At 33.3% G+C, this 25,374-nt stretch overlaps 3 protein-coding genes and 1 non-coding gene across 5 annotated transcripts; 1 reads left to right on the forward strand and 3 right to left on the reverse strand.

Moving 5' to 3' along the window:
* Positions 1-7: 7 nt before the first annotated feature.
* LOC106451111 (DNA glycosylase/AP lyase ROS1) lies at positions 8-6,550 on the reverse strand. The gene is made up of 21 exons (XM_048772478.1): positions 6,366-6,550; positions 5,981-6,160; positions 5,782-5,900; positions 4,783-5,712; positions 4,308-4,703; positions 4,136-4,226; positions 2,937-4,065; positions 2,775-2,854; positions 2,606-2,690; positions 2,425-2,516; positions 2,273-2,341; positions 2,158-2,194; positions 1,995-2,077; positions 1,447-1,866; positions 1,244-1,280; positions 1,073-1,130; positions 858-997; positions 700-765; positions 503-617; positions 389-427; positions 8-315 (listed from the first exon to the last, which is right to left on the reverse strand). Exons 2-21 carry the CDS (start codon positions 6,076-6,078, stop codon positions 200-202), a joined length of 4,200 nt encoding a protein of 1,399 aa, XP_048628435.1. The 5' UTR covers positions 6,079-6,160; positions 6,366-6,550; the 3' UTR covers positions 8-199.
* A 9,466-nt stretch (positions 6,551-16,016) lies between these two features.
* LOC106454703 (CBS domain-containing protein CBSCBSPB2) lies at positions 16,017-18,162 on the forward strand. Its single transcript, XM_013896818.3, has 2 exons — positions 16,017-16,209; positions 16,481-18,162. Exon 2 carries the CDS (start codon positions 16,517-16,519, stop codon positions 18,095-18,097), a length of 1,581 nt encoding a protein of 526 aa, XP_013752272.1. The 5' UTR covers positions 16,017-16,209; positions 16,481-16,516; the 3' UTR covers positions 18,098-18,162.
* A 139-nt stretch (positions 18,163-18,301) lies between these two features.
* Positions 18,302-18,384, reverse strand: TRNAL-UAA. Its single transcript has one exon. It is a non-coding gene; the product is annotated as a tRNA-Leu (tRNA).
* A 712-nt stretch (positions 18,385-19,096) lies between these two features.
* On the reverse strand, positions 19,097-24,365 carry LOC106453453 (polycomb group protein FERTILIZATION-INDEPENDENT SEED 2-like). Of its 2 annotated transcripts, XM_048772486.1 has the most exons (14): positions 24,194-24,365; positions 21,881-22,016; positions 21,725-21,780; positions 21,383-21,450; positions 21,245-21,297; positions 21,111-21,164; positions 20,941-21,003; positions 20,773-20,825; positions 20,407-20,688; positions 20,267-20,315; positions 20,093-20,176; positions 19,904-19,983; positions 19,710-19,796; positions 19,097-19,622 (listed from the first exon to the last, which is right to left on the reverse strand). In XM_048772486.1, exons 2-14 carry the CDS (start codon positions 21,983-21,985, stop codon positions 19,313-19,315), a joined length of 1,344 nt encoding a protein of 447 aa, XP_048628443.1. In that variant the 5' UTR covers positions 21,986-22,016; positions 24,194-24,365; the 3' UTR covers positions 19,097-19,312. The 2 variants fall into 2 exon arrangements, with proteins under 2 accessions (XP_048628443.1, XP_022575980.2); XM_022720259.2 differs by lacking the exon at positions 24,194-24,365 and having other exon boundaries at positions 21,725-22,016.
* Positions 24,366-25,374: the final 1,009 nt, after the last annotated feature.

Below are 25,374 nucleotides of genomic sequence, written 5' to 3' on the forward strand. Positions count from 1 at the left end.
AAACCAGTAATCAAAAGCTAAACACATTGGTATATGGAAACGAAACAAGTTAAAGTTGGCATCTACTTGGTTTGGTTCTTGTGACTTCGTATATGATTACAAACAAAGACACACTAACATGGGAGTTCAAAGACCTGTTACAACTCTAATATATTACATTGGCTTGTTGTTGGGTGGTAGGCCGAGTTTGTTTCCTTACCTATGCATCATCCGGATTAACCTGTGACTTCATTTTGCTTTTAGGGAAGTGCAACCTCGCGATCAAAGGCCTTGGTGCTCTTGTCTGCCTATCAAATCCTCTCACACATACATACCCTACAAGTTTCAACGGTAGGTTAATGTTTTGGACTAAGTGAGAACTGATAGCGTAAGCAAAATTGTATTATACCTCTCCAGAAACATTGTTGAATTGTTTCAGTAGATAAACCTGAAAACAAAATTAGCTTAAAAAGTTAGAATATCGTTACATTAGAATCTAATCATGGTGAAAGATCGATATTACCTTTAAAGATTGATGGGATAGATGTGCCAAAGTAGACAGTTCTTCTAGCTAGGTCCCATAACCAGTCTCTTGGAACATCAATTGGCGTTAGACTAGACTCGTGATCCGCAAACACCTATATTGATAGATTACATCCGAGAAACTTCAGTGCATATATAAACATATGAAAGATTGGATATTGAGTTGAAGATTGTAACCTCGTTGACTTGGAAGTATGTACCGTTGAGTGGGAAGCTACCTCTCATCGCTGTTCTACAAGGTACCTACATGAAATTTACACCATATCATTTGCAATCATTCGTTAAAAATATGTAGTAGTTAATTAGGCAAAAGAGGTTGGATGCAAATTACTTACCAAGATGGTTCCTCTAACGGTTTGTGATTGCGTCTCCCTTATGTTGTTGCACGAGAAACAAGTTTTCTCATTACACATTTTGCCTGCTTCTTGCCAAATGCATTTGCTTCTAGTTGGTTGAATGGAATCAACCGTCTCACCTAGTGTTTAAAATCATAGTGAGTAATGAAACAACTCTGTTTAATTGAGATCCAACTAAGTGATGTAGAGGTTACCTGGTGTCCATATAGCAAGCAAGTACGAACATGGATCATCAGTTTCTCGCTTCTCAAACTGCCAAAGCAAACACAACCCAGCTAGTTAGATTTTCAATATTGACATCACTAGAGACTATGTAACTGCCAATTATGAGTTTGTATTATCAACTAATAACATATGTGACATACCTGAGCTAGAAGAGGATGGTCGTCTTTAAGTTCATAGCTGCAAATATATGAAACAAAAACAGACTCAACTGTTAGAAAAGTGAAGTTTAACCAGACTTTAAAATCTTAGCATTTTAAGTCCGCCACTTCATGATGAGAGATGTGTTTCCTGTTTCATTTCAACCTTAAAGACACAGTGAATAACAGAGAAAAATGACGCTTACACTTGGTGTTCAGTCCTCAGCTGGCTAATGTTCTTGAGCTTAGGCATTGGAAGAGACGCAGCCTCAGCGGTAAGTGCAACCAGAGCCCCAGACATGTTTCCATCTTGCAGTTCCTTGCTGTGCTCAAAAATTTTCTTCAGGTTGTTTGTGAATGCATCCATGTTCAGCCTTATTGTTGGAATCTCTTCAGGATCCTCAAAGAAAGCGTCCTCTATATCAGCCATTGAAACTTCTGCGCACTCTGGCTCTGGTGATGCTGGCACTTCAATTATCGGTTCACAGCTTGTGACTCTATTTGCTGCTTCTGAGTGGTTGACTACTTCTAACCCTTGCTGTCTCCGCAATGGCTCTGGTAGGCTCTGTAGAGGAACATCAGGTCTCTCCATTCCTTTCTCTGGACCAGGTAATGCAAACCTCGCACTATAAAACAAGTAACGGTTATTAAACTCTCTGTATCAGTTAGAGACTGACCACAAACATTTACTGAATGATATATAACAAAGGGTTCTCGTTTAAGGAATTAAGAGGAGAAGTTGTATCAGTATCACCTTGCAAAGGCACTAGCAAAGTGTCTACATTCCCCTCTCATAGGACAAGCATTGCAGTTGGGTTTGCTCTTCGTGCAGAACACCTAAGAGTCAATTAGATCAAAAACTCATCAGTCTCCTGCCTGTTTTTCACTCATATATATGTGTATATTATTATACATACCTTTCCAAAAGTAATCATTTGGTAATGCAATTCATACCTGAAAAATGGTAAGGCGTTAAACTAATAAATGAGTCATTAGAACGAGCAATAATATAAACATGATGAGAGATCTTACAATGTTTTTTGGTCGAATTTGCATAATCTTGGCCACAGATATTTCTGTATAGACTCAAGCACAGGATACCTGGACAAGACCAAACCCATAAGATGTATCAGAGAAGAGTAAGATAACAAGTTCCAATTAGAACCATATTGTAGAGTGCTTACATTTCTAGAAGATGAAGTTGAAGGGACTCTGGAAGTGGTTGAAGGGGTACCCATCCGAGTCTAACCGCTATGCGTCCAACATTGGTATCAACCTGTCAATAAGTTTTACCTTTAGTTCATACATATTATAGTTCACTTGACAGGGACCAAAAAACAACTAAAGGAGATGATTCAAGCTTACTGGAAAGGCAAGATGGTGCAGCGTGAGAAGCCTAACACACTCCACACTTTTTAGGCCTAGTCCATTGAAGCTCAGAAGATACTCTCTGCATGTTTGTATAATTTATGAGACAAAACACCTAACTGTCTGGTTATTATATGGAAACAAAACACTTTTCTTTCAAACTCACTTTGCTTTGTCAGGTGGAACATCTCTCAACCATTCGAGATCAAGACTCCCATGGTCTGTTAGCAGTCGGTTAAGGAAGCCCTGCATTAATTTTCATGTTCAACATCAGATAATCAAAAATGGAAATCATCAATAAACTTGGTCACATTGTGATAAAATGTACCTGTATACGTTCAGCAAGTTTATGGTTCATCCCACGGCTCTTAATGGTTTCAGCAACTTCATTAACATCAGCTGTTCTAATGGCTTCCCAGTCAACAGAGTCCAATGACCTTGCTGTTTTCTCTCTTTTGCCTTCTCTGCCTTCCGCTTCTCTTCTTAAACTGTCCCAATCAAACTCCTCGTCTACCTCCTTCAAAATCTTTTTCCCATCCGCATTGAAAGTAGCCTTATCCATAGGACTGATCTTTTTGGATGATGAGTCAGGTCCTGGTTGTTGTTTTTCTGTGCCTTCTTGGACATCAAGACAGTTTGTGCTTTCGTTAATATCTGGAATTGAAGTTTCTATCACGAGCTTTGTTGAAGGAACGCTGCTGGAGCTTTCAGGTATCTCTGGTTTCTGAACACTCAAGACATCCCCAAAGAAACAACATGGTTCATCATCAGAATACTTTCCTTTCCCTTTCAATGACTTGAAGTCCTTAACCTCTGAGCTACAATCACCAGGAGACGTGTTTGGGGATATTTGTAAACTTCCAGGACTGCTTGAACACTGAGTCTTTTGACTGGCCTCTTCTACTAAGACAGTATCAGCTGTGATGACGTCACTTTCTTTCTCTTGAAGCTGAGCAGACCCCTGAGACTCTAGGAGCTTCACAAAGTGTGTACAATTCTCTGCTTCTGAGTTGATCTCAGAGCTTGATCCTGCTCTCTCTGTCATCTTAGGAGTTTCAGAAACCAACGAGTTCTGACATGTGAGTACGGAATCTTCAGATGGAAACAGCTCTTGGACAATAAGAACTGTCTTGCTAACTTCCACGCTTGAGCCAGTTCTGTCTGAATCCACCTGCGCCTTTGAATCTGTAGTTTTGACAGTTGACTCATTCCCTGAGCTGGCGATCTCACTACTGCTCCTTGAGGTGTCCTTGCTGTTTACATACTCCTTCTCCTCATCAGGCTGTGTGTTGTCTAAAGCAGCAGAAGTCTCACTGGGAACTGGTGGGTTTGAGATCGGTTCATCCGAGTCCAAGTAGGTAATCCTGATAGAAGGCATGGAGCTTTCTCCTACTTCAAAGTCACTGCTGGGTACAAAAGGTACTGGATACTCCGCAGCTAGTGACATAAACGCAGAGCTAGAGACAAAGAAAAGAAGTTAGTTGTCTTAGACTAAGTAAAGACATAGAACCATGTAAGAGGTTATACCTTGAGAGATGATCAGAAACGTTTTGAGTGAGAAACACTCCAACCACAGAATCAACAACTGATCCTTTCCATGGTGTAAAACGTCTATCACCTGTTAGCAACCAAAGACCATAACAATAGTTATAACTAAGAGATCAAACACTTGTAAGAAAAACATGTGATGTGTAGTTACCTTGAACAAGATGCATTCGTGCTATGAATGAGTCAGCTCTTCCTCTAAAGACATTACGTTCTTCCTCCCACCATTTGGCCTTCTTCTCGTCTGATCCGTCAACACCTTCGCTATCGATACTCTCCATCAAAAGCTTCCAGACTCTATCCGTCTCATTATCTATATGAACCTTTGCACGTTCGCGCCGCGGCTTCTTAACGCGAGTCGAAGGCACTATAGCTCCAGCGCCACCGTTGAAGATCACAATCTGGTTTCCTACGCTGTAACTGCTGTTCATTCCGTAAGGAACAAGAGCAGTTTCTGAGTACTCTCTGTTGATGTCTAGTAGACGCATTAGCTCGCTGATTGCTTCAATAGAGTGGCGTTGCTGCCAAATAGCTTCTGGAGCTAGTCCTGCTGCAAAGAACATTAGCAACAAAATAGTCTGCATTTATTAAGTTCAAGATTCAAGAAAGAGTCAGTAAAATCTCATTACCAGCAAATGAAGGTGGAAACTGGCAATGATTAGGGAGAAGAGTGAGCTGTTTGGTCTGAGACTTAGTGGTTCGTTTCTTTCTGCTTGATGCCACTTGCGTCTGTCTGCTATACCATCCTGCTTGTGACTGCTCAGAAGCTTTATTTGTGGAAGACATACCCCGGAACCGAGCGTGGCCTGTAGTTCTCTTCTTTGTTGGAGTTTCTATCTTATCCAAGTGAGCATTAGACTCAAAACTCTGCCTACCCTGAAAGGTTAGGACTCTACAGTCTGAGTCAAAGGCAGCAACATTCTCTTGTGTAACAAGTTGTTGTCCAGTTGTGGAACGAGATCTCATCCCTTTCTGAAGCCATTCTGTAGAAAACAACCATTGTGCTTCATTGTCCGCAAACACCTGCTCGTATTGTTGCCCTGAAAAATATATGTTACTTCTAGTTGGTTCTTTGCCTTGTCTCCTCTTTGTGGCTTGTGCCTCATTATTCTTCATTTCCTTTCCCATTCTTCTACTTTGGCTGCTGCGCTTTCTCTTAGGCGTGCTTGGCACTGCTGCCATGTGACTCTCTTGCAAGTCTTGATCCTGCTTTGTCTCATCTCTGTGCTGTGCTTCTCCGTTTTGAGGTTTGAGACTCTGATCGTCAAACTCCAAGGCTCTTCTACAAGGCTTCTTGCCATCATGATCTGAAGCTTCTCCATCTTCTGCTGCTGCTCCTGATGATTCTTCAACCGGCGTGTATTCTTCTTGATCCTCATTAGCTTCTTTTTTCTTCCTCACATACTTCCTCTTGGGTGTTTTGCTTTCTTCACCCTCAACAGCAGCAGCAGGCTTCTTCGGAGTTTTCGGTTTAATATCTCTCTTTGGTTTCGCTTCTCTAACAACCTTTGGCCTATGCTTCTTCCTCTTGGGCTTCTCAGGAGTCTTGATGACACTTTCTGTAAAAATAACAATCATCAAGATGACAATCTTTTCAATCTCTAATCAAAACCCCTCTCTCTCTTTACCTTTATCAATCCCACTCTGACGAGATAAAAACACTGAGGAAGCATTGTTGGCTAGAGCCAGCAAATCTCCAAAAGACAAATGGTCAAGACCGCTCTTGTCTTTGTTCCCAGCGAATCTCCTGCATGCATCGCTTCCCTAAGCAAATTACCCAACACTAATCTTTTGAAAAGTTTCTAAATTTAGGACAAAAGACTTTACCTTTCCTCTGTCTGAATCTTATCTGGGTAGATCGGAGCAATTGGCTTGATGGGTGTCTGAGGAACCCATGTAGTTTCTTCTCTCGCCTGTTTATCCATTTATCTACTTCAGTTCTTGTCTCTTTTTACACAACTTGTTCCATCATCAAAAGCTTAAAACTTGCAAAGTTTCTATTTTTAACTGCAAAAAAGGGATTAAAAAGGTTGAAAATTTCTTCAAAGAGTCTGAAAATGTTTAGATCCAATTTTTTCTGTTGGGGGGTTTAGAGAGATCTCCGGGAGTCATTGATTTTAGGTGAGTTCGGTTGAAGAAGACTTTTCATTACACAACAAATTGATGAAAATGTAAAAAAGAAAAACACAAATACATAAATAGGAAGATTTACCTGTGGAGGTAGATCAAAGTGATGAGAGTTGGTTCGGTCCGGAGGGTAGCCTTGAAGAGGATAAGAACACACCGTTTCTCTTGGTAATGACGAAGCTGAGTGATCTAGATACGAGTTATATAGAAAAAAGGTTAAAAGCATTTTTGGCCTTTAACTTGTGAAGGAGCAGAGGAGATTGTGATCGTGATTTATGTCTTTGTATTTTCGTAAGGCCGTTGGTTCAAGCGCGTAAAACCGTTTGATTGGCGGGAAAAGTTTTTAAAATTATGTACGAAACACGTCTTCCTTAATCTCTTGGACTATTGGAAAGATGAGTTGAAAATATAATAATATATTCATCAACTTGTTATTTTATTCTCTGTGTTTTTTCTCTCTCGTTTCTTTTTCTTCTTCTTTGTATACATATTAACATATAATCTTTTCACCAACAAAAAAAATGTGTGTGTTTTTATGAAACATTTTATTTTTCCTAAACTTTTATACGTCGGTGGATTTTTAGTAGGATTCAAAGTTTTGACCATACTTTAATTTATCAACTATTTCATAGGTGGAGATATAATAATTTCTAAATATGTTATGTCCTGCCGTATTTGAAAATTATTATAAATAGTTCAATGTACCTATGATAATTTAGAGATAAACTTAATAAAATAGATTTGTATGTGAAGATGATAAACATATGTTTATTGTTTATTCCTGAAGTTGGGTTTTCAACTATTGCAAAAAATAAAAATTTGTATTTTGTTTTAAAAGAGAAAACAAATAATTATTTTCAACTAATATGGGAGTGTGTTATAAGTTGATTATTAGACTATTATTTGTACATCCACTTAGGCGTATTTAATTCGGGTTTCATTTCGATTTCGATTCATTTTTTGATCTTTTTAGTGGGGTAGGCAAAAAACAAATCCAAAAAACTGAACCAATCAAATCTGATAAAATGTAAATCCGAACCAAAGTGAACATGACATAATATCTGAATCGATCTTATTCTACAATATTTTAAATTTTGGATTTTACTTGAACTGAATCCAAACCCAAACAAATATCCAAAAAAATCCAAAAAAACAAAAAACCTTGTACCAAACAAAAAAAGTCAATCCCAATAAATACTTTAATAAATATCTATAACAGGAAAAAAGTAAATACAATATTTAGTTTAGTGTATATTTTTGATAATTAATCAAATATTGAAAATTGTATGTTTTGACATTTTCATTTAAAGTCTGATTTTAATTAAGTTTTCTTCAAAAGTTTCAAAATTATGTTTTTAATATTTTAATGATGTTTCATACATTTATAGAGTTCTTAGTTGTTAGTTTTAACTTATATATGTTTCTTCTTAACAAACACCTTTTAATCATGCCACCAAACCTTTGTTAGTTTTAAAAAAAAAAAATTATCAAGCTTGTGAACTTAAATATGTATTTTCGAGTCAAGTATCTGGATACTGAAACCCGAATTAGAACTGAAGCTGAATTTAAACGGGTTCAACCGGTTTCCAATGTGTTACTATATTTGAATCGAATCCGAATAAATCCAAACCAACACCAAACTGGAGTTTTATATAAATCAAAACCAAAACCAATTGGACACCCGAACACCCATGCCATAATAAAAATATATCTATTTTGGTTTGGTTCGGTTTGTATACTTACAGTTTTTGGCTTATTTGGTTTTATACCAAAAACCGTTACTATATATATATATACACAAATTATAATATTTTGTGAATTTTGGTTTATATGATTAGAAATTAAATTTCTTAAAACATAAAATATACTTTCAAAATTCTAACTTTTAAATATAATGTTTTCTGTTTTACTTAACTGTTAAAAATTTAGTAAGAACAAAAAGTTAATATTTATGATAGTTTTTATAATATAAATTAGAAAAGTTAGTGATATCATAATAACTATAATTTAACACAAATATCTGTCAAATAAAATATATTTTATTTAATTTCATGAAAGAAAAAAATTAACTTAAATAAAATAACAAACTATAAAAAAATGTTTTAAATATCAAGAGCATATCTATAAAATAAAAATGTATACATATGATCAATTGTATTATGTAATTTATATATAACTATAAATATTTTAGTTCTTTTTGATTTTTTGTTTTTATTAGTTTATATATCAAAATATATTCATATTTTGTAAACAACATTAATTTGGTTTATTCGATATTACTAAATTCAACCTACTTTTTCTATTTTATTCAGTTTGATTTTAGTTGGTTCAGTTTTACCGATTGAACACTCATACGTTCACTAGTCTAACCTTAGTTTGGCATTATCTTGATAATATTCTATTTGATTATATTGTGATTATTAGATTATAATTTTCCAACGATATGGGAGCAGGTTCCAGGGTAATAAGCATGTTCTAGACCCTGAACTATTACACGAACAAAATTTGAAACCATCAAACTTTTATATAAATTTTGGCGCCTAAAACTATTACGTGAACTTTAAGTCATAACTAAGCAATCAGTCTTGTCATAGGCTCTGAAATATTGACTATTAGACTTGTGACCATCTCTAATGTATTTTACTAATATATACAAGTTTATGTTTAAATCTTTATGTAATACTACTCTCTGTTCCAAAATACTTGAAGTTTTAGGTTAATGCACAATTATTAAAAAAAAAATCTTGTTTAAAAAGTATGATTAAAATATGAGTTAAAAACTTTTTAACCAATTTCAAAATAGACTATAAAATATCATTGGTTACCCAGTTTTTAATAAAATGAAAACTTACATTGAAATATGAAAGCATCATCTATTTTGAAACATAAAAAACTCTTATAAACATTATATATTTGGAAACAAATGGTATACATTTAAGTTTATGTTTCCGAACATAGGTTTAAGCAAGTCATTTTGGTATCTTTGAATGATTTTAGTATATTTTGGTTCCTTTTTTTCTTTTTGTATATTTTGATTTTAGTATAAATATTTTAGTTACTTTTTTGTATTTTTGGTTTTATTAGTTTATATATCAAACTATATTCATATACTATAAATAACATTCATTCAGTTTATTCGATATTACTAAATTCAACCTACTTTTCTATTTTATTTCAGTTTGATTATAATTGGTTCAGTTTTACCGATTGAACATACCTACGTCCACTAGTCTAACCTTAGTTGGGTATCATATTGATAATATTCTTTTTGATGATATTGTGATGATTAGGTTATAATTTCACAATGATATGGGAGCAGGTTCCAGGGTAATAAGCATATGCTCTAGACCTTGAACTATTAGACGAACAAAATTTAAAACCATTAAACTATTATATAAATTTTGGCGCCTAAAACCAATACATAAACTTTAAGTCATAACCAGACAATCAGTCTTGTCATAGGAACTGAAATATTGACTATTAGACTTTTGACCATTTTCAATGTATTTTACTAATATATATAAGTTTAGGTTTAAAGTCTTATGTAATATTACTCTAAGTTCCAAAATACTTGTAGTTTTAGGTTAATGCAAAATTATTTTTAAAAAATTCTTGTTTAAAAAGTATGATTAAAATATGAATTAAAAACTCTTTAACCAATTATAAAATAGACTATGAAATATAATTGGTTACTCAGTTTTTAATAAAATGAAAACTTACACTGAAATATGAAAACATCATTTATTTTAAAACATAAAAAAACTCTCGTAAATATCATATATTTTGAAATGGAGGGAGTATATGTAAGTTTTCGTGTAACATAGGTTTAAGCAGAGTCACCTTTTGGTGTCTTTGAATGATTTTAGTATATTTGGAGTATGTTTCATATACTACTTTCTAATAGCTAAACCATGTAATTGTAAGTATAGCTCACTTAACGTCTTCCCTTCTGTTTCCAGCACTTTTTCATCTTTAGAATAGTTATAGCTCACCCTTAAAATATATACTTTGCTTTGATTCTTCAAAACCTTTTTGAATCCAATCTAGTTACTTACCATAAGTCTTACGCCATCAACGCAACATTGTATTTTAACCAATCGGGTGGTGGTGATTTGTGTTTTGGTAATAATAAAATTCTGAAACCTTATTTGAGTGAGTGCCGGCTCTTACCCTGTGCACAAGGCACATTTGCACAGGGTCCCCAAAAAATAAATAAAATTTAGTTAGAATTTAAGTCCAATTTTGTAGAATTTAGGGCCCTTTTTTGGAAATTACTTTTATTGCTTCTGAAAAATTAGAACTTGCACAAGGTCCACTCAAAAATTAAGCCGGGCCGAGTGGGACAAAATCCTAATTGTTTTCTCATGAGTCACCAATACTTACTTATTCTATGTGGCTGTCTAATATGTTATGTTCACATGTAACAAATGAAAATGACAAATTCGTAGATTGAGAGAAAAACGAAAGCATATGTAAAATATGTTTACACCACCTATGACCCATTGCTTTCAATCCGTACATTGAAAACGATCAGAGACAAGAGAAAAATATCATCAATAAACTAGAAGATGCATCCACAAAGAGTCAGTAGAAAATAATGCGAATATTCTGACTAAAATCATTTAACTTCATATTTATGGATCCAATCTAATATCCAAATCCTAAGTAAAACTTTACAAATACAACTCCCTCTTTAGCAATAGAGGGGCTTTTTTCTACTCATTTAACTAGTGTTAGCAATTGGAATAAGCCACGTAAGAGCAACATTATCGGTTAGTCTTTTAGAGCATGATTAATGAGAAATTTTTAGTGGACTATGAGATCATGATTAATCCGAAGTTTTTAGAATGAGATTCTTAGCGGAAGTTAAGAAATTGTTTATTAACTTTTAACTAAAAAAACTAAGAACCGGTTCTTAAAGTCCTATTTAAGAACCAGGTTTTAACTTTTTTAGTTAAAAGTTAAGAAATATTTTTTAACTTCTGCTAAAAACCTCATCCTAAGAACCCTGGATTAATCATGTTCTAAGAAACTGTCGCTTAATTTTTAACTAAAAAAAGTTAAAAACTGACTCTTAATAAGATATAAAAGAGTCGGTTCTTAACTTTTTTCGCTAAAAGTTATGAGACGGTTCTTATATTCCGTTAATAACTCTATCCTAAAAACCTCTCATTAATCATGTTCTTACGTAGAGTTTCTAAGCTATTTAATACTAATATTTTTATATTGTGATTAATTTTTAATGTAAAAATAATAAATTCATCAAGGCATGCATGGTAGTTTAATACTCCCTCAAAAGTTTCTAAACAAACAACCGCTTCTTACTTTTTACTTCTTCTTTCACCTACTGTTTCATTTTTTTTATTGTAATTTTAGTTTAGAACTTTTTGTTAGAAACGCACGTTAAAGGCAGTGGCGGAACTGGCGTGTAATCAGGGTAGTCACTTGACCCATATGAAAAAAAATTATAGTTTCCTTCTAAAATTTTGATGAAATACTGAGAAATTAACTTATTGACCTTTGTGTACTGTAATTGTTATTAAATTGATCTTGGTAAACATAAATCTTGCCTCCGCCACTGATTAAAATGTGCTCTAAGCGGCTAATTAGGACATATGGACTGTATATTTATTTTCAACATTCTTTTTTATCCTTTATGGTTTAGGGTCATAAAAACTTCACTATGTTTGGCCCCGTACTGAATGGAATAAGCAAAGGCTGAACCGCTCACTTGCAACTTCATCAAAACCAACAGTCTACATAATCCACGAAATATTTTCACATTCAAATTGTTTTGGGTAAATTTCTAAAGTTCGGTCTCTAGTCTGGACCACTTCGGTGGGGCTAGGATACTCGGTTAGCAAAAACTTCTAAAGTTCGTCCTAAAATAAATAATAAAACAAAATATATAAACTGTTGCGAAAGAAAAATAAACTAAAAATCCTTTAATTTCTCACAAGGTCCCCTCTTCATGTGGTAACCGTCGGTGGCAGGCATCACTTTTTACGCACTGTGTGAGACGTGGACCCAAATGCTCCTCAAAGGCCTCATCTCCTAAGATTCTTTGTTAATATTTACATTTTGTATCAGATTCGTTTAACTCGCTTATTAAATTATTCAGAATGAAAAAAAAAAGTACTCAGAACTCCAAAGGACAATAAATAATACATTAAATTTTAGGGGATTCGGGACTTCAATTCTCACCCTACTCTTATCCTCTTGGGCGGCACTGTTAATGGATCTTCTCAGCCACAAAAATATGCAGTAGGTTTCTTTAGAAAAATGTAACGCTAGTTATTAAATATTGTGATGTCATTAATTTTGTTTTGTTGTCAATATGATATGATCCATATCAACATGGGGAAACTTAATCAATGAGAGAAAGACCATAGTGATGTTCTTACCTCTCTCATGCAAACTGAGACAATGCCAAGTGGGAGCCAAATGCCATCTTCCTCTTCTTAGAGAAGGTCACAGGGAACAACACTACACAAAGTATATACAATGCTTAATTTACTAGTGCATGCCTTTTCCAAACGTACTTTTCCCCATGTCTTTTGAATCATGTATTCATATATAACCACTGTTCTCTTTCATCCTAATAGATCATTTACTGCATAATGATGTGCAAGAAAGTGTTTCAAGTAAACCACTCAAAAACCGCAAAAGGTCAACCTACCAACTAGAATTTTAATTAGTATCTATATATGTATTTGAATAATTTTTAGATAAATGTAATTGTACTAATTAAATTTCAGGTGGATGTTGAATTTTCTAGCATTACGCGCGTATATACAAACTGTAATCAATTTTGTTAGCAACATACAATGTACTAAGGTTTGCATACTCTAACTATTTAGTCAAGTGAAACATGCTTTGGCCTGGACAACCCTGATCAAGGATTTATATTGCTAAAAATTTAATAAGTTAAACCGCTTACTTCATACTTGTTAGAACATCTACTTTTTCTTTTCGTTCTTTCATAATTAGTTTCGTTTCCGTTCACGAGGCATATTAAGGCCATCATCTACCAAACTCATCTTTGAAAGATAAAACAAGATAAAGTGTGCACCTACTATAACATGTATATAATACACAACACACGTCGGCTACTGTATTAACATCATGCCTCTTTACATTTTCGTTTCTTTCATTCCTTTAACTTTCTCGTACACTCAAATCTAGAGATGAAGGATACTGAAAGAGTTTTGGACTTTTATAAAGAGTAAATCAGGAGTTTTGAGCCCTAGAAACTTGTACTTCTTTACGTCGAGAAAAATATATATACTCTATTCTCTTTTTTTTTTTTTGAACACATATACTCTATTCTCTATACTAGTCCGAAACGCACTCTGATTTACGTAAACTTAAAAAACGCTCCGACGTATATACTTGAAATTCAAGTTCGGTATGATATTCACAAGTACATTTTACAACTAGCAAGCACGTGCACGACCCACACGTGGTTGGACATAACTTTTATGTATTCTGGCATAAAAGTATCATACACGTAACGCTATCAGTATACGTACATTGACATTGCAACGTCTAGACGTTAATCATCTAACTAACAAAAATCATTCGTAAACCAACCTTAGTACGTAAGTTTTTGGATTCAATTTACTAATCGGAAGAAGATACAAATATACGTTTGATTTTCTACACACTAGCACAAATGACTAAAAGATGAAAGCAGGTGAATTTTTTTACATCCTAAAATAAAAGTGTTTAAATTTCTATAACGTAATCTTTATATAGTATATAGTATTATAAAATCTCAACTAAATTGATTATAGCTAAGATGAAATGTCAAAAACAAAAGTCATAAGATGTTGGGTTAAAAAAAGTGACATAACGACTGTGTGTTGGTGTTTCATAGAATATTAATAGGGGTTATTTGTGAAATAACCAAGAAAATAAACAAAATTAGTTTTTTGGAAATAGAGTAGAAAGAGATAGGAAGATAAAAGGGGAGAGAGAGTGTATTTTTGGTTGTTTAGTTAATTTTGTTTTTTTTCTTAGTTACTGGATGCAATTTCCCATATTAATATGTTGGTGTTCTAAATGACTACACATATCCTTTTAACTAAGCTTTTTTTGTCATTTCTTTTAATCCCACTATATAAAATTTAATAATTTTGAGGCTTCTTAGGAGTACCACATGGGCAAAAAAATTAAGAACCAACCAATCTGCCATGTTATCCCGGACTGGGCTTGAAAGACCAACCTTCGCAACCCATTATTACTAAATTTCGAGCCCATTTACACAATTCTCAACATTCCATTTTAACAGCTCATTTTTACTCAGATACTAAAGGTCCTAAGGGCATCTTCATCCCTACTCTATTTTTTTTCTCTAAAATGGAGTAAAAGTGAATATGGAGTAAGAAATGCTCCAACCAAAGTCCATATCTCACTCCATAATGAAATTTACTCCATAAATGGAGTAATCTATTTTTTTGTTTGTTCATCACTCCATTATGGAGTGAAAAATGAAGTAGGGTTGAAGCAATTTTACTCCATTTTCACTTTTACTCCATTTTAGAAGACAAAATGGAGTTATACATTGGAGATGCTCTAACCCATTATTACTCATATACTAAAGACCCTAAAACATAATCCCTAACCCATTAATACTAAAAGTCCTAAAACATATAATTCTCTAAAAACTAAAAATCACTCATCCTCACCCTAACCCTAATCACCGGCTCCATCTCATCGTGATTCTCTTCCTCTTCATCTCATCTTCAACTTAAATATTATCATTTTTGAATGAAAACATTATTATTATTGAAATATTAATTATTTATCCAAAACTCTAATAAACAAAATATACAAGTTGTTAATGCACTCTATTGTTTGCAAAGAAGCTTTTCATATTATTTTCCTTTTTCATTTAATGCACAAATACAAATGTAGATTTTCCTTTTATCTAGAAGATATTTTTTTAATTTAACATACCAATTATGAACAGTTTGATCATGTTTATCATAAATTTGGTTTTATATATATATATATTTAGTTTTAATATATTCTACATTATTTACATCTTATTAGTTTTAAACTATACAAAAAACATATATTAATTGCATATTTTAAAACTTACTTTATATTTTAAAACGATTAAAGTCACAATGACCAATTATTTTCCAGCACCACCAAAAACTCGAAAAACTCTATACAACCAAAATTTTATTTTCATATATTATTAAATTTTATTTGTTTATAATATGTTTTAATTTTCAGGAAAACTATCACTCACAACCACACCAGGTTCGCACTTTTACTTTGGCAACGACATAGATATCATACAACGCTTTCAAAAGAGGAATAAACTGCTATCCTAAGCCTGATGGCATACCTCCACATGGGATCAAACCACAAGACGGAAACCGACACCAGTCAACTGTTTTAAAATTTACACTTCAATGCAAACAACCATATATTTTTCAAACTTACTATTGTTTAGAAAACATAAACTGATCATCGCATCGCATTCAAACAAAAACTCTATGGTTAATTCTATAACGAACAAAATTTAACTTCCAATATCTGATATTTAAAACTACAAAAATATAAAAAATTACTTTAATAAAACATATTATCCGCGCGAAGCGCGGACCCCGGCTCTAGTTCATCTAACTACACCAAATAGAACGTTCTTATTAGCATAACCTATTTAGCAATAACAAGAGAATGATTGCATGTATTCATCTTCTTATTTTTTTGGTGGTGAGTGGCAACACCACCACCACGCATCACCTGACACGTTGTTAAAGAAAATAGAAAACCGCTAAAAAGGAGAAAAAAAAACAGATATCAAAGATCAATTCTTATTTCTGGAAAGCAAACCTTTATGGATTTTTTTCTTAAGATCCGACATATAACTTCAACCTTTTCAAGATCTTCACCATCATTCTTGATCGCAGGTCAGTATTTTCTTCTTGGTTTTCGATTGCATCTCATAGGTCAGATTCTTACATTCATGTTAATCTGCATCAATTTGTCAGAATGTCCAAAATCTAACACATTGTATAAGGACGTATATATCCTTAATGTCCTTTCTTGTATTATCTTTCTCATTAAAAACGTATTACAAATGGTTTGATTATTGTATCTAGATTATGATTCATGTGTATGTTATACATCTCTTCTTGTGGTTACATGTCAAGTATTTGTAATTATTGTCTTGTTTTGTAGATTAATGGCTGATTAAAAGGATCATTACACCTAAACATGACTTCATCTGGGAGGAGAAGCATAAGACGAGGCTCATCAGCCTCCAAGAAACCGGTTCTCCACACCCAAGAAAGCGGAAACAGTAGCTTTAACGAAACCACCTCCCCTAAACCCGGTTCACCTCTCCCTGAACCGGTCTCCGACATCGAAAGAACCGTCAAGAAGCTACGCCTATCCAAAGCCCTCACCATCCCCGAGGGAACAACCGTCTTCGACGCATGTCGAAGAATGGCCTCCCGCCGCGTCGACGCTGTCCTCCTTACCGACACAAGCGCTCTCCTCTCGGGCATCGTCACCGACAAGGACATAGCAACAAGAGTGATTGCAGAAGGGCTAAGACCAGAACACACTCTAGTCTCCAAAGTCATGACAAGAAACCCTATCTTCGTAACGTCAGACTCCCTCGCCATCCAAGCTCTCGAGAAAATGGTCCAAGGCAAGTTCAGACACTTACCAGTAGTAGAAAACGGCGAAGTCATAGCTATTCTAGACATAACAAAATGTCTCTACGACGCAATCTCACGCATGGAGAAATCAGCAGATCAAGGAAGCGCTTTAGCTGCTGCTTATCCATTCATCGAAACGTTGAGAGACCACATGTTCAAGCCAGCCTTATCCACAATCATCACAGAACACTCAAAAGTAGCACTCGCCTCCCCCTCGGATCCCGTCTTCGTAGCTTCGAAAAAAATGCGTGACCTAAAAGTTAACTCAGTGATCATTGCCGTGGGGAACAAGATACTCGGCATACTAACGTCAAAAGACATTTTAATGAGAGTCGTGGCGCAGAATCTCTCCCCTGAGCTAACGCTCGTAGAGAAAGTCATGACGCCAAACCCCGAATGCGCATCCATGGAGACAACGATCGTCGACGCGTTGCACATCATGCACGACGGTAAGTTTCTACACCTTCCGGTTCTAGACAAAGAGGGATACGCAGCGGCTTGCGTCGACGTGCTGCAGATAACCCACGCGGCTATCTCCACCGTTGAGAATAGCTCCGGAGCTGTTAACGATATGATGCAAAAGTTTTGGGACTCGGCTCTCACGTTGGAGCAGCATCCACCTGAGGATTACGAGACGCATAGCGATGTGTCGGCGACGTTGTTGAACTCGGAGGGAGGAGGAGGAGGGAAGTTACAGTCTCAAGGGAGTAGCGTGATGAGTTTGTTTGCGTTTAAGTTTGAAGATCGTAAAGGGAGAGTGCATAGGTTTAACGCGACGGGGGAGAGCTTTGAGGAGGTGGTGAGTGGTGTGATGGAAGGGTGTGATGAGGTTGTTGGTTCAGTGGGGGTTCAGATAATGTATGAAGATGATGAAGGTGATAGGGTTTTGATAAGTGGGGATAGTGATGTTGTTGCTGCTGTTGGTTTTGCTAGGTCTTTGGGGAGAAAGGTTTTGAGGTTGCATTTGGATTTTGCTGAGACGGTGTGTGTTGAGATGGTTAGAGATTTGTCTGAGGGGAGTTGTGGTGGTGTAGGTAGGGGTTTGGTTTGTTGGAGGAGTGGTGTTGTGGCTGGGGTTATTGTCTTGACGAGTATAGGTTTTTTTGTTTTCTTGAAACGTTCCAAGAAGTGATATGTTACAGCTAATTATTCTTTTTGAATTTATAAAACTTGTTCCTTGATAAAAAGTTAAAAACACATGATAGGTTTTCAATTACAAAACTTGTTTTTTTTATCAACTACCTCCATATATTAAATTAAGTTTGGACCATAGGCTCTAATTCTGTAGAATGGTGTTCAATGCTTACATGAAAAATAAAATGAAGGAGTTAAACAATGCAGGCTGTGGGGTTCGAACCCACGCGCACTTATGTGCAGAAGAACTTAAGTCTTCCCCCTTAACCACTCGGGCAAACCTGCAATTGCTAACAGATCATTTATGTTATTTATAAAGGTAGTACATGATACAATCTCACATTCAAGTTCAAGAATCTGTTGATAAGGTTTACTTCAGCTCTCTCTCTGTCTCTGTCTCTGTCTCTGTCTCTAATTATATCTTTGCAATGCAGGTGCAACACAAACACCTGACACCTCAAGAAGCATATGCCTACGTGAAGTCAATCAGGCCTAGAGTGAAATTAGCCACCGCTCAATGGAAGGTAATCAACAGGTCATTTTCTTTGTTCTTCTTCATCCTCTGATTCTTAAATGTGTCTGCAGGCCGTTCTTGAGTACTACTATTTAATGGTGCTAAAGACTCAGAGTTCCTTAACTGATGCAACTTCAGCTTTGATCCCAAGAAATTTAGAGAGCTATGATGATGACTCAAAGAGGTCAATGAATGTTGCTGGTAACGAGTTATGGGTGAAAGGGGTGGGGCAAGCTGCATTGGCGAGGATCTCGTGCTTGTGGCTTGGCTTGCGTGAGAACCACAAACTTTCCATGAGTGGTATAAGAGTCGACATTTCTCTCTACTAATGATGATAAATAAATAATGATGCAGGTGAGGCTGCTGGTGAATATTCCTTTCTCCCCAGTGTGACAAAAGTCAATAAATAAATAAAACTGATCAGATTTGGTATAGAAGAAAGCTAGGGTTTGTAAATTCTGGAAACATAAACAAAAGACTTTGTTTTGTAATTAAAAACTAACTTGTCCCTCATTAACCTTTGATAAGGAAAAAAACATGAATTAATTCTCCTTTTCAAGTATCATAATCAGTCTTTGTAGTTTGTAACCCCTTGAGAATAATAAAAAGATTAAACCAAAAGTTTACTTCAACATAATTTGAAAGGAAGGAAATGGTATCTGAGTACGGGAATTTTAAAACAGTTTTTGATCTCTCACTTCAGAAATGAAGATCTCTGACACACACCATGGCTAATGCTCTCTCTGCTTCTTGCATCTTCTTCTTTTGTATTCTGGCGCTTTTTCTTGTGCCTTTAGCGGCGGATGCTTTTGCTGCCGCTTTTGCCGCTGCTTCTGCTGCTGCCTCCGCTTCTTCCAATGCCTCCATTTCTGCTGCTGCCGCCGCTTCTTCTGGGAATTCTTCTTCTAGCTGTGCCTTCTGCAGGATGATACTGCACTTGTCCATGGTCTTGGGAGATATCAGACCGTATTTTATACACAGCGTATCAATTGCGAACATTCTCCATTGCCTGCTCCGAGGCATCAACAAATATAATAAAAAATTTGGATACTCCATTTGGGATATCATATGATGAGTTGATAAAAAAAATTATTACCAGGAAAGTTCAGGAGTGATCAGCTCTTTCGCATGATGTTTTACGAACTGTTCACATGCCCAAGGAACATGTTTATCCGCGTACACACTGCCCAAAAAGTAATCATGGCATAACAAAAGTGAGTTTAGTGGTGGATCACTCTTTATCTCAAATATTTATTTAAACATAAGATGAAAGTAGAATCATATTGCCACCTTTGATCATCCATGAATGTGTTCCAAAGCACCATAAATCTCTTCTCATCATCGCTCGCATCCACCAACCGATCAATCTTCTGTGAAATTTCGAAAAAAGAAGAACACAAAAATGCCTCTGGTGTAAGCTATGCTCTTTCATAACAATTCAATGAAAATTAAAAAAAAAATACAAAACCAATGAAATACCATGCGTTCTTGAAAATCTTTAAATTCTTTATCATTTTCATTATCGCTGTCCGCAGCAGACAGTACTTCTTCCAGGGTCATTGGCTTCAAAGTGCAACTTATTTAGTTAGTATAATAAAACAATTAGACAGCATGGTTTCAAGAAAATCAAGAATTTGTAGGAAACTGAACCACCTGCAATGTTTTAGAGTGATAGAACTGCCGACTCCTCAGAAGATCGGTTCTGGAAATTAACAATTTATAATAATATTGGTTAGTAAAATCATAAGGATGAAGATTCTGTAGAAACAAAGTAGCACAAAGAACATTATAACCTTTCGGCCTCGAGCCGCCGTGGATTTAACCTTTTTCTCCCAGTAGCACGAGGCCTCTTAGCTTTAGAAGACTGACCTATCTCTAGTTGAGTTACTGTCTGAATGTCGCTAGTCTGTCCCGACAAACGAGTTCTTGCTAGGGAGGATGGGATATTATCACCGTTCACATGAGGAATTTCATTTGCTTTGTCACGAGGGACATCTTCTGAATACTTCTCGAAAATCTTACAACATTTACGTCCCTTAGGAACACCTCTTTGGCCTCGCATACGGGATTTCGAGCTGCACGAATTATGGTTTGACTAGCTCTAAGAAGATGATGATGAATCATAGCTAAGAAGTGGAGTAAATAGTTTGAGATCTTACCGATAAAAGTAGGTATTAACGCGATTGTGCTCCTCTAAATCATCATTTTGTACCTGTTATATATTTAAAAGAATTCATTATGGTAGAGTTCATAATCACGACAAAAATAAATTATTTTCTGAACCCACTTAAAATGTTGCGTAAGTATCAAGTTTCACATATACTAACCCCATTTTTGAATGCATCAGGTTTCACGGAGACATCAAACATCGGATGACCATTCTCCGACAGCTAAAACATGCAAAAGTACTTATGATATATCACAAGAAAACTTGAAAAGACTTGAGTGTATGATATATCACAATAAGAGCATGAGTGTATCCTAAAATATAACGTACCCGAAAGTTAAAGTCAAATAAGGCATGCGATGACGTCAAATGATGTTTCACGCCCTGCAGATAGCATGAAATTTTCAGATCCTTATTGTTTAAAAATGAAAGATATGATTAGAAAGTTTGGTTCTAGGACCTACCTTGAGGCTTCCACATTTCATTCGGCAAAATGGGCAAGAAGTCCTTTTCACAACTACATTTTCAAATGTGTGTAGATAATTAATACAATTGTTAGAAAAAAAAAACAGATTCTGAAGCGAAACCAAGTAAAGACTCACCTTGGGATCTCAGTATGATGTTGTTACAATTCATGTAGTTGAAAATTGTGATTCCACTTAGATTTGCCCTAAGAAAAATAAAAGTGTGCCATGAGAAGAGAAGAAGCCATTCATTTTATATAGGAAATAGAAGGGAAAAAGATCTAAAATGCAACAACATAAATTAAGTTTTTTTGCTTGAAAATCGATACTTAAAATTTATTCCAAAAAGTTTAGGAAGAGTTCATAAATTCTATGATTGTAATGATAATTTTGGAAAAGAAAACACACATGTGTAACGTTTTAGAATAGTTTTAAATTAGAACAGTGATAATTAACTAATAACGAAGAAGAGATTCATACATCTTATTTTTCCTCGCCTGTATTTTGTAACTCAAACACCTAGGAAGGAAACGTGGCTGCATGAAAATAATAAAAGCTTGTAGATGCAATAAAATGGTTCTGACTTCTGAGTTAGAATAAAATTTTAAAGGAAAAATAGAGAAAGATAATGCACACCTTGTCTTGTGTAAAAGCTTGAAGAATGCCGTACAAGGTAATTGGTTTGCCATATAATGAGATAACTTCCTTATCCTCCTCCGTTAAGGGCCTAACGCCAGCCATCTGCTTGATTAGTTTGAAACTGTCACGCAAGCTGTTTACCAGCAACAAAGAATCATTAATAAACATAAATAGAGTAAAGAATAGTGCTGTGACTGATTTCTATGTTCCCAATTTTTAAACACCTTAGAATTTGTTAAGATAGACGAACCGAGATCTTAAAATCTGATAAACAAACAAGCTATTGGTAAACCAAAAAAACAATACGAAATTTTTTATACAAATAATAAAATATATCTATTCTATTAAAATAGAAATCAGGACTTTTTTAAAGGCGGGTCAGAATTTTGCTTAAATTAAATACAAAATAATTTTTAAATATTTTGTTTCATACATATATTAATTTGTTTAATAACTAAGTGCAAATACAATAAGATAAATATAATAAGAAGCAATAAATATATATAATGTTTTTAAACAATTGACTAAATACAACATATAAATTATTAAATATTGTATTTGAGATAGTTATATAAATATTTAAATATATGATTAACTTTAAAAAATGTATACTACTAACAATCTAAAATAAATATCTACGTATATAAAACTGAAAATCAACACCACTCACTTCTCGAGTCGAGATCTAGTATATTATTAAAACAAAAATACTTTTTATCCACTTACAAATAGTCTATATGTTGGACAACTACATTTATTTAATTTTCTATTATTTCTCCTATAATAAACTTATTTATTATTAAATATATACCATATTTAACCTATTATTTTAAAATTTTGAAAATAATATATCTCAAAAATATAATCATAAGTATCTTTTTGTAAGATTGCATTTTAATAATATCTTTTAATACCATTTTATAAAAAAAATTAAATATACATTTATTTTAATATTTAATTTTCAATAATTAAATTAATAATTAATAATATCTATAATTATCAATGAATATTAAATATATTTTTATTTACAGAATAAGAAATAACATTTCTATGATATTTATATGTACATAATTTATATTCGTAATTAAATTACTACCCCAATTAATAAATATAAAGTAACTTAATCCATCTATTAACTATTTTATAAATTATAAAATTAAAGAATAACATATATTCATGAATTTTACAACAACTTTAACTTATTAAAACAAAATATTAGAGTAATATATATAAACCAATAAATAATTTCATACTTTAATATACATATTTAAATTAGAATAATAATAAAACAAATTTTGACCAATATAAAAGCTAAAAATAAATTTGTACTATAATTAAAGATTTAAAATATAAATAAAATTAATACGGGGTGGGTTATGTAGATGAATTATCTTATTTTTATAAAATTATATTAATGTAAATTTTAGTTTAATTATCTATACTTTAAAAATAATGTTTTTATAAAATTACATATGTATTCTTATATTCATTAAATAAATTTTTGAATAAAACTTTATCTTGCGCTTTTAAAGTGTGGATCAAAATCTATTTTATCGACTGTTTTTTGAACTATCAAAAAGTTATAACGGTCTAACTAAAATTGACCCCACTAATTATTATTTTTAATATAACTGTTTTGGTTTAATTAAAATCTATTACTTGCATTTTGATTTAAATTAAACACTAACAGATTTTAGCCATAATCAGTAAAATCTATTACCTATTATAAGAAAATGAGCCTAACAATACATATATGCAAATATCGTATGCATTTAGACCGTGATAAAATTTAAATAGAATTGAGATTAATCTTATAAATTTATAACTATATGTAAAAACAAAAAACTCTTGTGCATAATATCATATCAATATTTAGATGCATAAATTTGTTTCATGGATTATTCGTTATCAATGAAAACAGAACAAAAATTATAACACTAAAATTATCTTTAAAATCTGATGTCGTCAACAATTATATGTGGACACGAAGATCATACTATCATCACATAAGATCCCAATAACCCAAAATATTAAATGGTAATAGTATTTTTGTTGTGTTTTGTAAAACAAAAACAAAAACATAACATGTTTAACGAGGTTATAACCAAGTATAACTTTAAATGACATGAAGTACTTGCAAAGTGAGATAATGGAAAAAGAGACATTGTTAAAATTCATACATGTTTATAAATCATTTACTAAACCTAAACATGCAATCTGTAATAGATTTTTTCTTTAAATTGACAATTGACAGTAGAATAAAAAATTGTTCATACGCATTTAATCTATGTAGAGATTTGATTTACTTACCGATCTTGCTACACAGTTAAGAGCAGTTTGTGTTGCACACGAGCGAAAAACTTTGAGATATTCTATTCTCTTCTAAAAAGATTTGGTGCGGCGGATTGTGCATATCAATAGATGATATTTATAAGACATAATAACATTCCTAAACCCTAATCACTAAGTGTTTGGACCATAATTTTATTTTGGCCCAATATAAACCCAATAGAATCACAAAGAACAAAGAGTGGCTATGAACTTAAGTTTCCCGAGTTTAGATTTAATTCTAATATATTACATTTAACTATATTATGATATAAAAAATAAAAATATTAGAAAAAATAATTTACATTTAAAAATAACTACAATTTCAACTAAGTAACATGTTCTTAAAAACCAAATAGTCCAAAAACATTGCTTGTGAAAAAGTAAAAATTAAAATATAAGATATTATCTAAAAAGATATTAATTGAATTGAATATTTGTTATTTTGTTCTGATCTTTGCTTTTGAACTACCAAAAATTGGTCGAATATATTAAGAACTAGGATATACAGCTTCAACTTTCGCTATTTTAAGTTTTGTTAGACGACTATCAAATAATATACCTGCACATGTGCTGCATAAAATAGTCCATGGTGTTTTTTTTCTCACCAATTGTATTTATCTTCCCAACTGGTTAACCCCAATTTTGTATTGCTCAAGTTAAATAAAATTATAATTGTTTTCTGATCAACTGTTTTAAAATTTTGCTTTAATACATAAACACTAAAAATCTTCAACGTTAAAGTGAACAATGTAACAAAGAACTAGGTGAAGATCCGCGCTTTGCACGGGATGAAGGCGCGAAATAAATATTATATATATACAAATTAATTTTACATATTATTATTTATTGTGTTTATTACGTATTATGAAATAATAATATTAAATAATTGAGAAGCGAATAACTATTATGTATATAATTAAATTTGAATAATCACATAAATAAAAATAATTTCTCTCGTTCATTTACAATATTTTTTATTGGCAAATAATAAAAAAATAATCATTTTATTTATTTTATATGTTATATAATTAAATTTAAATGATATTGACATAGATATATTTTATATTTTAATATGGATATTTATTAATTGAAGCTTCCAACTCATATAATTTTATTAACATTTGTATATTTATTATACCAAAAAAGATTAAACCATAAAT

This window comes from Brassica napus, unplaced genomic scaffold (assembly GCF_020379485.1).
Source record: "Brassica napus cultivar Da-Ae unplaced genomic scaffold, Da-Ae ScsIHWf_168;HRSCAF=305, whole genome shotgun sequence".
NCBI classification, from domain to species: domain Eukaryota; kingdom Viridiplantae; phylum Streptophyta; class Magnoliopsida; order Brassicales; family Brassicaceae; genus Brassica; species Brassica napus.

Bases quoted from the DNA above. Each gene is read 5' to 3' on its own strand.
- LOC106453453 (XM_022720259.2), bottom strand. From the start codon at position 21,933: ATGGCAAACCAATTACCTTGTACGGCATTCTTCAAGCTTTTACACAAG. The intron at 20,316-20,406 runs GTTATAATGTTC...GTTAATTTCCAG, and splicing joins CGGCGGCTCGAGGCCGAAAG to AACCGATCTTCTGAGGAGTC. The intron at 19,797-19,903 runs GTGGCAATATGA...CTTTTTGGGCAG, and splicing joins ACATTCATGGATGATCAAAG to TGTGTACGCGGATAAACATG.
- LOC106454703 (XM_013896818.3), top strand. From the start codon at position 16,517: ATGACTTCATCTGGGAGGAGAAGCATAAGACGAGGCTCATCAGCCTCC.
- LOC106451111 (XM_048772478.1), bottom strand. From the start codon at position 6,078: ATGGATAAACAGGCGAGAGAAGAAACTACATGGGTTCCTCAGACACCC. The intron at 1,867-1,994 runs GTGATACTGATA...CTTGTTTTATAG, and splicing joins TTTGCTAGTGCCTTTGCAAG to TGCGAGGTTTGCATTACCTG. The intron at 1,131-1,243 runs GTATGTCACATA...TTGCTTTGGCAG, and splicing joins ACCATCCTCTTCTAGCTCAG to TTTGAGAAGCGAGAAACTGA.